The sequence below is a fragment of the Sylvia atricapilla genome, chromosome 19 (assembly GCF_009819655.1).
Source record: "Sylvia atricapilla isolate bSylAtr1 chromosome 19, bSylAtr1.pri, whole genome shotgun sequence".
NCBI classification, from domain to species: Eukaryota; Metazoa; Chordata; class Aves; order Passeriformes; family Sylviidae; genus Sylvia; species Sylvia atricapilla.
This window is the reverse complement of record NC_089158.1, coordinates 5,523,613-5,540,739: the sequence shown is the minus strand read 5'-3', so window position 1 is coordinate 5,540,739 and position 17,127 is coordinate 5,523,613. Positions and strand designations below refer to the sequence as shown.

General features: G+C 44.8%; 1 protein-coding gene across 10 annotated transcripts in view; it reads left to right on the top strand.

Annotated features, from left to right (window-relative positions):
- DNM1 (dynamin 1) overlaps window positions 1-15,845 on the top strand; it is a 65,298-nt gene extending 49,453 nt beyond the window's left edge. For 3 of the 10 annotated variants that reach the window (XM_066332672.1, XM_066332666.1, XM_066332664.1), the window contains 7 exons: window positions 2,252-2,361; window positions 2,962-3,073; window positions 4,271-4,282; window positions 5,558-5,728; window positions 5,891-6,132; window positions 6,483-6,701; window positions 13,770-15,845. In XM_066332672.1, the coding sequence (XP_066188769.1) occupies window positions 2,252-2,361; window positions 2,962-3,073; window positions 4,271-4,282; window positions 5,558-5,728; window positions 5,891-6,132; window positions 6,483-6,701; window positions 13,770-13,842 (939 nt within the window). In that variant the 3' untranslated portion in view covers window positions 13,843-15,845. Of the gene's footprint in view, window positions 1-2,251; window positions 2,362-2,961; window positions 3,074-4,270; window positions 4,283-5,557; window positions 5,729-5,890; window positions 6,133-6,482; window positions 6,702-10,000; window positions 10,038-13,769 lie in introns of all 10 variants that reach the window. The other 7 variants (XM_066332673.1, XM_066332667.1, XM_066332668.1 and 4 more) reach the window with 5 other exon arrangements.
- The last annotated feature ends 1,282 nt before the right edge of the window (window positions 15,846-17,127 follow it).

Below are 17,127 nucleotides of genomic sequence, written 5' to 3'. Positions count from 1 at the left end.
CCACACTTTCCTGTCTCTACATTCAGGAAATGAAGTCAGATTGTTGATATAAAACAGGCTGGGTTGAAAACTGAGAAGCTGGAAAGACTGAAGTGGGGGACTGGGAAGGGGGAGGTGTGGAGAGATGGGGAGCAGCAGGGGCTCATTGCAGCTTGCCTGGCTTGGGGGCTTCTTGCCTTGTGCCCATGTCCTCTACTTGACTGCTTTTGCTACCTCCAGCTCAAGGACTGATAAGTTGTGCTGCCAGACAGATATTTTGTCTTCCCTGTGGTCGTGGCAAGATCAGCTTGGGGAGATAATGCTGTCTTGATCACGTGGCAGCATTTATGCGAGAGCTTGGAAAGGGTGAAAGTTGAAACTCTGGCAAAGAGCATGTTGTTTCTGTATCAGGGACACGGAATTCCCTTACTTTTAGACTTTTTTTTCCTGAAGAATGACACCATTGCAGAACCTTCTATGGAATTATGTGGGTCTATAACATTGATCTAATCTTTAACATTGGCAGGCAGGTTTTTTTGGATTTTGTTGGGTAGTGGTTTTTTTTGGTTGGCGGGGGTTGTTTTTGTTTCTTTTTTTTTGGTGGTGGTTTGAGGGTTTTTTTGTTTGGCTTGCTTGTTTGTGTTTTGGGGGTTTTGTTTGTTTTGTTTTGTTGGTTTTGATTTTTGTTGGGTTTTTGGGGAGTGGGGCATGGAGGGTGGTTGCTGAGGGGATTTTTACTAGTCCAGGGACTGTGGAGTGAAGGCAGGGAGTTCCAGTTAAGTCAGGCTGCAGTGGGGTTGGTCTGACTTGGCCAGGGACTCAGCAGTTGGTGTTGCTGTCTTCTAGGTCACCAGTTCAGCCTAAGTCAGCATAATAATAACTCAGAGTAATAGAAAGCTGCAAGTTGTTTGTGGCTCACAGAATCTGAAGTAGTCTGTGTTAGCCCTGAGACCAGCATGTGGCTGACAGATATCCCATTAAAAAAATGCCTGCCCACATCTAATTTAAACTGATGAGCAGTATTAGAAAGTCCAGGGAATTTTGCTTGGAACAATTTTCCTGTTTTCATGGCCTGGCATCTTTGAGAGAGAGTCTGGCATCAACCCAAGTGCTCTCTTCTGTTTTCTAGATGCTGGTTTTTGGTATATTCTCGTTGCATATGATTAGTAATGAACTGGTACAGTTTGATCTTTGGGATATCTCAGAACTGTGAGATGCTGGTATCCTGAGCAAACTCCAGTCAATTTAGCTGATGCTTAAGAGAATGTTGGGCTGGACTTGCCATTGCCTGGGTGTTTGAACCCAGCAGCTTTGTCACTTGTATCTGCTCCTTTGCCATGCCCTTCCTTCCTGGTCAGCTCTTCAGGATCTCTCCTTACTGACCATCTTTGTTTTCCATCCTGTTTTCCCCAAGAATGATCATGTTGTTTCCAGCCAAGAAATGTCTACAAACACACAAGATGTCACAAGGGGACAGTCACACATGCTTGCTTTGCACATAGTTTGGTTTAGTCTTGGATAGCTGCATTCTGCCTTTTGGAGACCAGTGTGAGGGCTCCCTCTCTTGTTAATGCGGGTTATAATTCCTAGCTGCAATAGGATGCTCCAATTGAGAGCCTTAAACCAAATTCAGTTCTTTTAATTTGCTGTAAATCCAGATTTGAGACTAAGCAGGGGTTGTAATTTCTGACTTAGTTTCTGAATGCAAATGTACAAGTTAAGATCAAGTGTTGATGTTTTTGTTTTTATGAAGGTGAAGGATTCACAGTAACTAATAGAGTGTAGGACTAGGACAGTGATAGGATGAAGTAACAAAATCAGCAAGTCAGGTTTTCTGAAGAGGTAAATTTGAGATATATATAAAACCAGCTCTTAAACATGATTTAACATCAAGGTTTATTGACACTTCTGTATCAAACCAGCTTCTCTATTACATACCTGGCTTTTCCTGGACCTGGATTGACCCCTTTGCTAAGAAGAGTTGGGACCACAGTGGTGAGCACAACCTAGGGAAGTTGGACGTTGCTGTGCTGGTGCCTGGTCCTGGAGGAGTTAATGAGACACAGTTGTTGGGCCAGATCACAAAAGCAGTTGGGAAGGACAAACTCTTGTTTCCAGATTTCCCCTTCACTCATAGACTCAAGGAAACAGAGGACCTAGGTTCTGAGAATGCCTCTCTGATGATGTGGGGCCCTGTTGCTTGATGCTCCATGCTGGTAGAGCAGAGCTTCCCCTGGAGCAGGGAGTGACTTGTCCCTCATTCCCTTTTCAGGAGAAGGAGAAGAAGTACATGTTACCAGTGGATAACCTGAAACTGCGAGATGTGGAGAAGGGGTTCATGTCCAGCAAGCACATCTTTGCTCTCTTCAACACTGAACAGAGGTATATTCCCATCTCACCACACTCAGCTGCAGGAGCTGGGGATAGAATTTGTTTAACAGACTAGGGTTGAGTGTGTTAGGATAGCTGTCCAGGAAAGATGTAAGTGGCCTTTCAGGACAGCCACTTTTGAAGGAGATGGGAGAACTTAACTTCCTTCCCTCTTATCTTATAGATACATGTATAATTTTCCTTTTGTGTGCCAGTGCACGGCACGTGGTGTGTGCTTAACCCTTCAGCCTTTTGGTGTGGTTACCTCGGTCTGCCTGTGGATGGGATATATATTTATAATCACAGTGTTCTTGGTGAGTGACTAGGGAAAGCTATAGAACCTGGGATGGATGGAGGAGTCCAATAGCAAGCAGAATTAAAAAGGGTATCTTTTTCAGGCCTTGTTGAAACATACAACTGATTTGAGAGCAAGCAAACTTGATTAAAAAAAATAATTTCCTTTTGCAGGGTCATCCTGAGGTTCCTAGCAAGGGACCAAGTGTCTCAGTCTTAAAATGACAGGAGGATTCCCTAGTCATTGATATCTTTGTCACATATGGGCAGATCTCTGAGTTGCAAGAGAGAATAACAAAATATGTGTCTTCCTGTCAGGAATGTTTACAAGGACTACCGGCAGCTGGAGCTGGCCTGTGAGACCCAGGAGGAGGTGGATAGCTGGAAGGCTTCCTTCCTTCGTGCAGGAGTCTACCCAGAGCGTGTTGGGGTAAGTGACAGCCACAATAATGGGATAAGGAGGAGCACAGCATGTGTCTTGAGAGGGATAGCTCCATCTTCTTGTGTTATGTAAACGTTTTGTCTTTCCAGAGCTGAGAATCTTTCATAACAAAAATTTTTTTTGCTGTGTCCTGGTGCTTTGATTAGGGAAGCTTGAGATAAAGTAACTGGCAGCTTCAAAGGGAAGATAAAGTAGGAAAAGGCTGCCTTGATAAATCCTTCTGGCTGTCTTGTTTTGTGGATATTAAATTCACAATATAAAGGTGACATTTAACTACCATGACTACTAACTGGTATGATATCCACTGAGCAAAGGCACCATTCCTTTTTGGTAACTCTGTACAGCCTTATTAGGAACTTCCTGATTTAGCAGTTGTTCTTCCTTTCTTTCCTCCAGCTAATTAGGGAGGGATGTTCTTTGAATTTTTCTTTTGCTTGGTAGATACTCTGATATGCTCTTTTTGCAAGAACTCTTATCTCTTCCCTTCCCCTTGTCCCACAACACTTATTGTCAGCATTATTTTCTGCTTTAAAAGTATCTTCTAGACAATTGTGGTACTTGTTTCTGTTCAAAGCCTTTCCTGTTCCTCTGTGAGAGGAAACTGCTATAAATAGTTTTCCCATTAGAAAAGTGATAATTGCTTTTCTGTTTGTATTTGTTGCTTCTAATAGAATTCTTGCATTCATCTGTCCTGTTACACTTCAATGTTGCTGGTTTTTGCCTTAAAGCATTTCATAACAAACTGGTAAGAGATTTTAAAAAGAGAGTTAGGGACTGTTACTCCAACAGTAACGTGACTTCAGATCAGCTTTGAACTAGACCAAGCCTCTTAAACACTTGTGGGCCACCTGTTGCTGTGCAACTGGGAGGGTTTGACATGGGAACCCTGATCCCTGTCTCAAAACACGTGTAAGGAATGGCAGTGGCCCTTGCAGGTAAGTTGTCCTTTATTGCTAACAATGTGGTTTCCTTTGCAGAGCATCCCACTTTTGAGTTTAGCTAAACAGTTCACTTGTTCTTCTTCTGGGGTAGTAGAGGTATTGATGTATTTTTAGTGGGATTGGTCTTTTGCTTGTCAGTGCTATTATGAGACCTTCTCCAAGTTCTGAGACCAACTAAAAGTAATTTTTTTTTGTCCCTTTTTGTTCTAATTTTTTTCCACATATGCTCAAACTGGCCTGCCAGGACAAGGACAAAGTAAGTCTGACCCCCTTTGCCTGTGTTGCCTCCTGGGGCTCTCACCAGATAGCTCTCATTTTTTTTTTCTCCTTTTGTCACAATTTCCTGAGAGGCATTTGCTTCTTCTCCCTCTTTGTACCCTCTGTTGGATTCCTGCTGTCTGTTTCTGTTCTTGGTTTGAGTTTTCCTTTTTTTCTTTTTATTCCTCCCTTTTTGTATGAGTTCTGAATCTTGGTGCAGGCTTATTTTTGGTGTTTTTTTTTTTTTTTACCCCCCATTTTTTTAAGTTGTTCTCTTTGACATCTACTTCCTTTACTTTGTTTCACACTGGGACTTTGCATTCCTTCATTGTATAAGATCATCTCAGCAAAAGCTCAAATGAACAAAAGAATTTGCCCTTTCTCATATATTTTGTTCCCCAAAACGAAAGAGAAGCTATTTCCTACATGGCAAATTGTTCAGACTAGGGCTGTGTAAAACAAAGATGTTTCATTATACAATCACAGGGATTTTTTTTTTTTTTAATAAGCATTGAGGAAGGCAGCAGTTCTTTCATGCTTCAGTGCTTTGAAATTGATCCCAAATGGAGAAGCCTTGGAGATGTCTTACTGTCAAACAGCACAGTCCAGGTTTTACCTTACAGAATAAACAATGTACTTTAGGCAAACAGGAAGAGATTCTTCTGCTTGGTGTGAAAGAAAAGATAATTATAACTTAAGATGCAGGAGTTGCAGTTGAAGTGATAGGAAAGTTTTCTAGTTTATTCCATCTACTTGTGGTCAGCCTGAGAGGAGCAGTTAACTTCACTTCTCTGTATCTGTTTTCTCATTTGTATAATGAGGACAAAGGTGCAGCATGGCTGAGAGCCTGTGAGACTTAATTTATGGTGAATGATTCTTGGTTTTAATTGACTCTGGCCATGGAATATCCAGATCGAGTGAATAACTTTTCAGGAAGCTATAAACATTAAAAAGTAATAATACAGTTTTGAGTATGCCCCAGGGCCATAACCTGTGAACATGGCTCCAGGAGTCTCTGTTGCCTTTCACCTTTTCTTAATAATTTTGTACGAAGAGAGCAGCCTTATTGCTGAAATTTCTCAGATCTGAGCTGGAGAAGTCTGTACAAACTGAGCTGTGCATTGACAATCACAGCTCAAAATGCAAGTTCAAATAAATTTTATTTATTGCATGCGCTTCCTGCCTGTTCTCTTCTACTCTTCTCTTAGCTCTCATGAAAAGCTGGTTGTGTGTTACATTTGAAGAACCAGTCTGTTTATCCTTTTTTCTGCAGGCCAGTGAAGCAGAGGAGAATGGAGGAGATAGTTTCATGCACTCCATGGATCCTCAGCTGGAGAGACAAGTGGAAACGATCAGGAACCTGGTGGATTCCTACATGGCAATTGTCAACAAAACCATCAGGGACCTCATGCCGAAGACAATCATGCATCTCATGATAAATAATGTACTTATCACACTGTGGTCAATGGAAGTGGGAATGGCAGAAAGGGGAAAAATAGGGAGGGAGGGAAAACAGAAGGCAGCTTGGAAGGAAGAGGTGGGGACAGGATTGAGTGTTTTGGGGAAAGATGGTGAAAACTGATTCCTTGTCTCTGCTCACTTACAGACCAAGGACTTCATCCATTCAGAGCTGCTGGCAAACCTGTACTCGTGTGGAGACCAAAACACGCTGATGGAGGAGTCGGCGGAGCAGGCCCAGCGGCGCGATGAAATGCTGCGCATGTACCACGCCCTGAAAGAGGCCCTCAACATCATTGGGGACATCAACACCAGCACCATCAGCACCCCCATGCCCCCACCGGTGGACGACTCTTGGCTGCAGGTGCAGAGCGTACCGTCTGGACGCAGGTACCAGAGGCTCAGGGGGAGAGCCCCGCAGACCTGCCTGACGCCTCTTCAGTGCCTTGCTGGGGCCTCCCACTGAGACAGGGAGTCCTCCTCTTCTTCCTGTGGACCAAGAGTCCGGGGTATTTCTGCTGGCAGGCTCCTAGGACATCTTTACTGAGATGTTGAGACTTTCTCAACCCTTGGGTTGGATGGGGCTGATGTAGCTTTGAAGGCAACCCGGGGCTTGGTGTGGCCCTTGAAAGCCAAAGGGTGGTGTGTGAAGTGAAAGAGAGAAACACTGAAGGCAGCCCGTGGTGGCAGAGGGATCCCAGAGCTGTTGCTGCAGTTGAATGCCTTTGTTTGTTTGGCAGGTCCCCCACATCCAGCCCCACGCCGCAGAGGAGAGCTCCTGCAGTGCCCCCTGCCAGACCTGGGTCTCGCGGACCGGCTCCTGGGCCACCTCCTGCTGGTGGCTCCACGCTGGGTGGTGCCCCCCCTGTGCCCTCCAGGCCAGGTGCCTCTCCTGATCCCTTCGGGCCCCCACCTCAGGTTCCTTCTCGGCCTAATCGTGCTCCTCCTGGTGTTCCCAGGTAAGTCCTGAAACACTGCTCCACGCAGGTGGAGTATGTTCTCATTTTGGGTTGGAGCCTTGGCAGCACTTGGCCTGCCTGGGCCATAGGAGGAGAATGGAGTGAGTGGTGTGGGTACAGCCTTTGGATATTTGAATTGGATCCAGAGGCAGGAGCATCGTTGTCCTCTGAGATTTCATAGTATGGATGAGGCAATGCCAAGGCAGCTCTCAGAAACAGAGGGGCAGCTGTTCCTCTCTGCAAACCTCTATAAAGAATGTGGGAGAAAACCTTGTACCCAAAATTTACAGCAATTGTACCAATGCCTGTAGTCACCAGATAAATCACAGGACTGGGGCAAGATTCCCCTCTGTGTAGGGCTCCCCAAAGTCTGAAGCTGCCTCTCTTCTCTTGGCCCAAACTTCTGCAAGGTGAGTTGGAAGACCTTCAAAGCTGTTCCATTGCTTTTTGAGCAGGAGAATTTTGCAGGATCACTGGCAGGGAAATTAATTCTTAGGCAATTTTGTTACTTGTGTAATCAACTTCAGTATTTTCCAGTCTAGAGAATTCAAATCACACAGCTTTGCTTTCCCATTAGGAAACTCATTTCCTTTCCTGTTCAGTCACTTCAGACACACTTCAACATAGTAATAAGGAATTATCCCCTGTGCAGCTGAGTAGGTGTTTCTGAACAGGACATGGGAAGCAGTCTGGAACCAGGAATGCTTTTATGTTGGGTACTTAGTTTCCCAAGAGGAAGAGGAAGTAATTGCAGTGTAAAGAACAAACATAACCAGAAACTCCACAGTGACATGCCAGAGGGAACACTTCCCTTGTGGAAAACACCTCTCCAATGGGTGCTGGTGGCACAGGTCTGAAACTTTGCCATTTTCTATGCAAACACCAAGTCTGTCAATGGTTGGGAATGGTGTATGGCAGAGTGGGTTCAGTATTCCTCCTGCAATAGTGCCCAGCTCATATTTGGTGCTGCCTGTTTGGAGTGAAGTGTTCTCTGCCAGGCTGCAGCCAGCCCAGAGGTGGATGAGTCCAGACAGCTTTACAGACCAGTTTCTGACTCTGGTGTATGCAAAGTGGTTTTACTTTCTTGGTGCCTTTGCCTCAGTCCTTCCTATGCACCTTGATGCAGCTCTCACAGTAACTTGTCCTCACATACCTCAGTGTTGCCCCAGAGACTGTGGAGGTACCTGTGGATGTCAGCATGCTTCTACTGTGTATTTTGGCTCCTGCTTCTTGTGACCCTGCCTTTCCATATACTGTTACTTTGTGGTTTTGTTTTCAATATACTTATGCTTCTTTCTGTCTCCATCTTCCTCCTTTCACTCAGTTTCATTTCTTCACTCACGAAAAATATTCTATATACCTGGCCATCATGATAGGATTCCCCAAAATGGACTGAAATGAATCGGCCTTTTTTTGAAGAAATCTGTTATAGCCTATCCTAATGGCTTTTCTGCCTTTTGCATGAGTAGAAGGGTTTAGGGAAAGGTAGGGAAAACAGCACTGGAGCAGAGGAGGAAAGAGTTTCATGCTTGACTGAGCAACCCCTTGGTTTAGGATAGATGGTAGGTTGGATTGCATGCTACTTACTGCCCTGATCTGGAGTTGAGAATGTAATTCCAGAAGCTGTGAAGTGTGATGCTCATTCTCTGATCCCCCTCTCTGATTCTTCCAGTTGTTCATAGACTCCTCCGGATCCTGATACCAGCTTGTCATTTGAGTTCACTGATGAATGGAGAATTTCCAATGACAAGGGACTCTTTCTCTTCCTCTCCTGTATATAGAATAAGAATGTTCCCTGCTAGCACTTGGACTCGGGTCCTTCTGCCATGGGTGAACGAATGCCATCTCCATTGTTGCTTTTTTAATACCCATCTTTCCCTTGCTAACCGGGCTGTGTAGTGTGTGCGTGAGGGAGGAACAAAGCTCTCGTGTTCAGCACGAGTGGGCTTTGGAGGAGTTGGTGGTGTGGAGTGAACTCAAATGTGTGCTGGTGGCTGGGTGTACTTTGTGTGCTCATTGGTGCCTGTGTAGAAGTTTGGTGGTTTTGTGCCTCTGGTTTGAGCATCTGATTTTATGAATGATGAACTTACACAAGTGTCACGCTACTCCTTTTTCATAAACATAAGTTTCATGTATAATCACCACATGGTAATATTTTTTTGCACAGAAAGGTTTTCCTACATATAATTAAGGACACTTAAAACAAGACTTGCCATCCTGCTTCTGTGCTTAGCATTTATTCAGTTTACTGTCAAAGTCCATATAAGCATCCATAATTTTGGGAACTGAAAGTTACAAACCAAGATCCTATCACTGTACAATGGACTACATTTAAGATTTGACCTGGGGAAGAAATCTGTGAAAATATTCCCCCAAGTATTTAGGCTCTTTAGTTTAAAATAGTTTCATAAACTGTAGGTAGAAGAGATTGAAGGAGAATTAAAGAGTCAGTGCAAATGACTCAACCATTGGAAAAAACGTGTTGAAGGTATTAATGGGTTCTCCATTCTTTGGCATCACAAGGGCATGGGTCTGGGATTGCCTCCTGGCAGGGATGGTTCTCACTGCCTGCTGTGCTGGTCAGTACAATGGGGACACATCCCTGGAACTCCTAAAGGGTTCTTGGGCACACAGCTTCAAGGGACAAATTATCTCCTTAGTGATTTAGTCGCCGCTGTCTGTGCCAATGGCCAGGGGTTGGAACTACATGATTTTTAAGGTCTCTTCTAACCCCAACCATTCTATGATAAGGTCACACAGCTGTATGATCTGAATTATTCAGAAGGTTGGACTAGCTGCTTTCATGATTTGTGACCTTCAGAAAAGCCTCTACCTACTTTGTGCTGTTTTGGGTAGTTCTCAGGACTGCATTTATCTCCCTCTTTCCTGAGCCCTTTCTTAAACATTAAGTATGGTGAGAAGATAGTAATCCTCAATGAGAGACAAGCCCAGCTACCTGTGCCCAGCTGGTAGGTGCTGAAACCTGAGTATGACACTGGTGTGAATGTCAGCCTGGATGTGTGAGGAGCTTGGGTGAGTGAGCAACAGCCAGTACGTGTGTGGACAGATGGATGGGTTTTGATGCACCCTTGTGCACAACAGGGTCTGGATGTGTGCAAAGGTGAGGCTGTGAGTGTTTTCTGTGTGTTTACAGTCCCCCAACTCATGCTGTGTTTGGAGGGGGATGTGTGACTATGTCTGTGCAAGCACCTGTTTGTCTGTTCCACCTTCCTGACAGTCTGTGTGGCCTCTGCCTTGAACTGTCTGAACTGCCATGTTGATTTCATGTTGTCTTTCAGAATCACTATCAGTGACCCCTGAGGACTGGCAGCCACGGTAGGTTTTGCACTCTCGCTGCAATGCATGAGTCACTGTGTCCCCATCCTCCAGCACTGCTCTGCAGCTCTCCTCTGCTGCCCAGTTCTTGTGTTAGTAACAGAGTCCCTTGTCTGATGAACCACCTCTGCCAGGATCTCATAAAGGGAGGAGTCTTGAACAGACAAAACTGGCTGATCAGAGACAGAGCAGCTGCTTGAGCTGCAGGAGCTGAGAAAGCCTCAGTACCTGATTTAAGGTCTGGAGGACCCTTCCTCTGCTTCTAAATAGAGAAGGTGGGATGGGGGAATGAGCTCTGGCAACAAGGTCTAAACTCAGTGTTTCATTTGGCTTATATCCACACTAACTGTAAGATCAGCTGAATAAACTCTGCTTTGATTTGGTCTGTCAGCTCTGTTAGGATCAAGACAGAGACTTGAGGAGCTGATAGTTCAGACTCCTCTTCTTATATTCTAATGTCTGGCTGGAGAAGTGCTCCCATCCTCACTGTATCCCTAGTGTTCATGGAAGTTGAGAGGAGTTTGAGTCATTAATATCAGGACTTCCATGTCTGAGTGCAGGGTAACTCTGACATTGAATGTTCCCTTTTACCCTTGTGTCCCATTATCAGATAGATGTGAACTCCCTTTGTTTGTTCTCCCCTTGATCCTTTACCTTCTAGGTTACTCTCCTGCTTCCATTCAAACTGCCTTCTCTCCTCTGCCTCCTGCCTCTGCAAGAGGAAGGGTGTAGTGATCTGTGTCCCTCAAACACTCTGCCCTGAGCTCCTGCCCATTTCCCTCTCCTCTCTCCCTGCATTTTGCAGCACTGTAGTGGTTCAGTGATGTAGCAGGGTGTAGGTTTGTGTTGTGTATTGCTCATCCTGTTAATGTCAGTGGGGGTGTGAAGAGAGACTTTACCAAATTCTCCTGAGTCCTTTTCTCGGGAACCTCCAGCCCTTATTGACAGAGGTACAGAGGGCAAAACAGGGCAGGTGTGGATTTTTTGGGCCACTTCTCCCTTTCTCTGTGGGTGTTGTTTTATGACTGAGGAGTGGAGCAGCAGCAGCTCCTACAGATTTCCTTGATGCTGGGGGCAAGGAGCACAAGCTGAAATCCTACTTTAATAGGTATAGCAGAAGTTCATCTGGGGCAGAGGGTCTCAGCCAGCCCCCATCTTGCAGTAGATGGTGTCTGTTACTGCTGCACAGAACTGCAATTAGAGCTGCCATATTGCAGTGATTGCTTATGATTGACATCTTTGAGGACATCATCATCAACCCTCCTCACTGATGACACACTGCAGAGGTGTTGAAGCAATCAGCAGTTTCCTCCAGTATTCTGCCTACTGCAGACATCCCTGCCAGCCCTGGAAACATGTCCTGGGTGAACAACCCTGGGAAGGAGCCTTGCTGTTGTCTGTACCCCATTCTGGGACTCGCTGTTATGGGGCATTCTGTTGTTTAATCTGGCATAAAGAGCACCAAGGAAATAAAAATTAAACCCCAAAAAAACTCCCAAATGATCAAAAAAATTACACCCAAAACCTTTTGCACTACAAGGGAATAAACATAATACTTCCCACCTCTGTTAGATCCTTATCTACAGAACTCCCTTTTAGCCCAGTGGTTCTTAGATAGGATTAGCTCAGTGTTCTCCGTGGGTATGACCTGAAAGATTGACTTAAAGGATGTGTCACTGTAACTCATCTCTCTGGGCTCCAGCCAGGGCTCAGGTCTTCCTTCTCATGTACTGGAGACAGCCACAGGCTTCCCTGTGAGCAAAACTTTGTTCCTCATCCTGACAGAGAAAAGTAACTTTTCAGTGATATAAAAAGGCTTGGCTAGCAATGTAGTCAGACTGAAGCAGCATTCTGGGGCTAAATGTTGTCTGAGAGTCTTCTCTGTCCCTTTTAGTGCTGGGAAACAGTTTTCAGCCTTTTACTAAACTTAGCATGCAGATTCTGCAAGCATCTCCAGAAAACCTCAACAGAAACAGTCTACAAGTTTAAAAAGTGACAGCCCTACATCCTTAAAATGCTTTGGATGCTGAGAGAAATAAGTGTGCAAAAATCAATCATAGTACATTACAAAAAAGCAGCCCGTCCACCTGTGAATTACTTGTGCTCCTTTCAGCCCTACTTATCCTGCTAGGGTCAAGTGGCCACTCCTGCCAGAACACTTTACATACTCTGGTGGCTTCAAGCATCCTTTTTGTATGAACCCTCAGAGGCTTTTAGCACAACCTGTGCAAACTCCTGAAATGCAAACAGTCCTTCAACCTTCCCAAAAAATGCCTTCTAACGTGATGATGCAACAGCATCTCACTAAATGTTGACCTCAAGTTCTGTAAGGTTTTAATTCAGGTGCTGTTGCTGTTCCAATGACAGAAGAAGCCACCAAAGGGTTGGTGTGGCTGCATTTACACTGTGAGCACCATTGGAGATAATGCACAGATCCCCCATGTCATGAAGCTCTGAGGTTTAACACATCTGGAGCAGTAAGTTCTGTTGAGGTTTAATAAACAGGACTGGAGAGTTGCTCTGGTTTATTTGCTAAATAAGGGAACTTGCCCCAGTTTATAGGAGTGTAACTCCTCTAGTGCCAGTGTGATTACAGACTACTGGTACAAATATCCTCTCCCTCCCCTCAGCCCCTGTGTCAGGAGAGGGCCTTCATTTCTAGCAGTGAGTTGATTTTCTGTAATATAAATGTTGTCAGTGTGGAATTACTGAGGCATTAATTCTGTGAGACCTGGTCCTGTATGATCAGTACAGTGGCTTCCCCTCCGTTTAGTCTACATGCTGTTGGCTTTGCTCTTTGCATTTCAGGCAGTTTGGACCTTAAAGCTACTCTGGTTTGGTACTGAACAATTTACTTATCTTCATGAGAGAATCATCAGCAAAACGCAGTTGAGGTCACAGTGCAGGGGCCATGCTTTAAAGGAAAAACACAGATTGGACTCAGTCTTACAGAACTTATAGCCTTCTTACAGCCTGTAGTCTGAGACTGAAGTGATATTTCAGGTAATGAGCTGAGAGCCATGTTAGGGGTGTTGTCTTGTATGTTTTTGTTGCAGCGTTTTTTCCCCCCAGTCCTTTACAGGAAGGAAATTCTAGAACACTTAATCCAGCAGAGGGCAAACACTTAAGTTTATGTAGCTAAAGTATCAGCAAAAGGGTTGGAACAGAGTGGAGTAGGAGTAGCCAAGGTTCCTTTTATTGAAGCAGAAGCTGCATTTGCTCTGCAGCAGAAAAGTGAAAGCTGTGAGATTGCCCCTCTCCTGTCAGAATAGGGAAACTCAGGCTTGCAGTAGCTTCGAGGGCAGGGGAAGAAGGTGCTCCTCCAAACCAGCCAAGAGCCTCTGGCAGCGCATCTCAGAGGACCCCATCCATGCCGTGTGACTGTCATGTGCTTGATACAGGAGCTCACTGTTGTCCGTGCTTCTCCACTCATCCCACAGCCAGGGTACTTACTGGCAGTAAATCTCTGCACTTCCAAATTTCAAAGGGAAGCAAAACTGGCAGTCCAAGGGATTTCTCTACTGGGTAATCTGTGCTGTGCAGAAAAGCCAGTGCGAGGCTGAGTAGAAGTCTGTGAGTCTCCTTTGTGGAGCTGCACTCTGGGGGTTTGTGCCTCAGGTTGGATTCTGTTGCTGGCTCAGGCAAAGTGGAGAAGCATGTGTGGTTGTGACTGCAATTGCTGTGCTAACCACAGTGTGTGTTCTCTTGTTTTTGTTTCCTGCTTTCTCACAGCAGAAGGGGCCCCGCCTCACCTACTCGACCTACCATAATCCGACCGGCTGAACCGTCCCTCTTAGATTTATAACTTGAGGCTGTAGACAGCTGGCGACGAGTGCCGTGCTGGTGGCTTCCCCATTCCACCATCCCTTCCACAGCCACAGTCACTCCTCTCATCCATCCCACATCCCTGCCTCCCACCACCCCTCCCTGGTGTGTCGTAAAACTCTAGCCTAGTGATTGAGCTCTTCGTCTTCACTCGTGCGTCCTGTATTGCTTTGTGAGCATAGAGTAGCCTTCATTCAGTGGCATGGATCCCTGAAGTACACAGGCTCCTTGGAGAGATCAGCCACAGGGACACCCTTAGGTCCGAGTGGTGGCTGTCCGTCCAGTAATTCCATCTGCCTGGTCTAGCCTGGATAAGTGTCCTGCCTGCACCAGTTAGCTGTAGCACCCAAGACTGAGCTGTAGTTGTTTGCTTTCCTTGTAGTTTAAGACAAAAGCGTGGCTTAGCAAAAATATGCTGTCAAAACACATGACACCTGTTAGGAACAGATTAAATGTCCTGTGTATTAGCTTGACTTCTAAGGTGCAAAAATTTCATGTTGGGAACAGTGCAATCATCTTCATATAAGGCAGGGAGATCAGTAAAGCGGGGAATCAGTGGATCAGCCCAGTCCTGCCAGAGTGAAGCCTGAGATAGCGCACACACCTCAGCATGCAGGGAGCTCATGGACCTGCTCACACTTGGCTCCTGGAGCCGGGCCATTCTGCTGGGGACACACTGGCTCCTGCCAGCAGGTGTCTTGCATCACCATTTTTGGCTGACTTTCCTGAACCCAGCAGGCCGAGGGGAATAGACATGCTGGTCTCCCCTTGCAAACGGACAGCCAAATGTTTCAGGGAGTTTGCTGTGTGGTGTTTTGTTGAAAATATTTCTGCTTTGAACTAAGCACATCTTTCAGTGTTTTTGGGGTACTGTGGTGACTTCTTCCATAGCCTTTTCTTGCATGTGGATGGTACGTGTTTGGGGAAACTTGTAATAACCGTCGTTGATCACAACTCATCTTAAGGTTTGGTTATTATTTTCATGCTACATGTATTTAAAAAAAAAAAAAAAAAAGAAAAAACCTACTTGAGAATTAAAAAAATATATCAACCCTGTACATCTCAGATGTCATGTCTCTACCAGAGCTAAATGAACCTGTGTTGTAGGCTGTCCTCCAGGCCTGATTCCTGTTGCAATTCTCTCATTTCAGTGCTATAAATTTCTCTTGTGGATCCTCTATTGTTCTGATGCCAGTTCCTTTCTGTATTTTAACTATTGTTTTACTGCTTCTTCCCCTTCTCCTTCCCTTTCCCTTTTTCTTTGTTTTTCTTGTCTTTAACCTCCAGCCGGCCGGGTAAGGCCAGTCCCGCCCGCCCGGAGAGCCCAAAACCACCATTTGACATGTAGGCCTGCTCTGAGACTCTTTGCCTGCCTCTTAGCTGTTCTGTCCTGGAATGGTCTGACTCGAATCTCACACATGGCTTGTTTTGTTTGTAATTTGTGACACACACATATCATATGTGATTGTAGTGAAACTGTTTTTGGGGTTTTTTTGTTTGGGTTTATTTTTTGGTTTGTTTTGGTTTTTTTTCTTCCCAGCTGCTTAAAGGAGTTAAACAAGTATATTGTAGTAATGAGAAACATATCTTTACTGTTATAAATATCTATAAATATATATATAAGATGAAAAATCTATATATGTCCAGGTGTTAAAAGCCATTTGTGCTTCCATGTGAATTTTAGGAAATACTTAAGTAGGAAAAGAATATCTATATACATATATATATACACACACACATCCAAAAAGTTAACCAAATCCCAATGTTGAGTTTTTGAGCTGATTGTTAAATTCCTGCTGTGTGCAGTTGGGTTATTGTATTACCCCAGACTTGTGGGTGAACTGTCTCAGTGCTGGTAGTAGCTGTGATGCAGTTTGTGATCTACCTGTCACTCTTGTTTATTGGATGAAATAAACTCTCATTTCTGTATAATGAAGGTCTCCATGACTAGAATAAAACCATCTCTCGTTCTCTTGCTTTTTCTCTGGGTGGTTTTGAAGCTGTGTTTCATTATAACCTGATCTTTTCAGTCCATAGAGTTTACAAAGCTGTACATGCAATCAGAGGCTGTCACTGATAGGGAAGGTGGAGCAGATCTGCATCAGCACTGAGTGTCCAGGAGCAATAGAGTGAAACAGCTTGTCAGGTGCAGAAAGGTAAATTCCTGTGCAGAAGGAATTGTGTGGAGGTGCTTCAGAGATGGGCTATACAGAAGGTGGGAGTTTCCACACAAATTGCTTCTTAAAAGGGATTTATGTCTATACTGCTTGTGGAATACAGCAAGTGGCTGTTAAGTAAAGGTGAGGTCTGAGAATCACTCCTGAAAGGGGTCAGGGTAAAGCATGAATCTGAAGCTGAGGTCTGGATATGAAATGCTAGCCAAGAGCCATCTCTCAGGCTTGGCAGCAGTCTGTACAGAAGAAGCTCAGTGAAAATGGCATCACTGTCAGGGCAGGTGCTTCAATAAACAATTATTTTTCTCTTTTTCTGGCCAAATTTCAAGGTGGTCTATGCAGAAGAAACACCTCTAGTCAGTGCCCCTCTGAGTAAGTTTATTCAGAAAGCAAATTTGTAACAGGGTTAAGTCACCTCTGCAACAGACCACAGACTTTCTTCACTGGTCTTGTCTCCTTCACAGGTCTAGAGTGAACACCTGGTAACTAAATTTTCTTCCTTTTACAATAATACTCTTAAGTCACAGCCCTTCCCCTATTAGGTATGATACAGATTTATGAATAGCCTGAGCAGCTGTAAATACTGAACAGGCTTAGTCTCTCTTCAAGGAATATACACCATTTTACACAGATAGAGAATGTACATACCCCCTGCTCTGGGGAGCCTAATCACTTGTGCTGAGAAGACTGACACCACTTGTGCCATTTAAATGAAAGGCATTCAAAAACCAGCTTCTCCTGGGGGCTTACAAGAAAGCACTGATTCTGCTGTGTGTCCCTATTTTTGTTTGTATTTGGAAATATCAAGATATGAATCATTTAAAAAAACCAACTCACACACGATCTGCCTTTGGCCATAGAAGAAAAGCTCTCTGCTCTGCTGCTGTAAAGCTTCACCAGTTTGGACATGAAGAAATGAACCATCTCTCCTGTTGAACAGGCACAAATCTGTGTTCCTGTGCTTGCATCTTCTATCTCGGCAGGTAACAGGGTGGCAGCTGATGCTGCTTCAGGCAGCAGCCCAAACTCCTGTGTTTGATCACATCCCTTTAACCTCCCCTGTGGTTTCCCTCAAGACTCCACTGTTGACA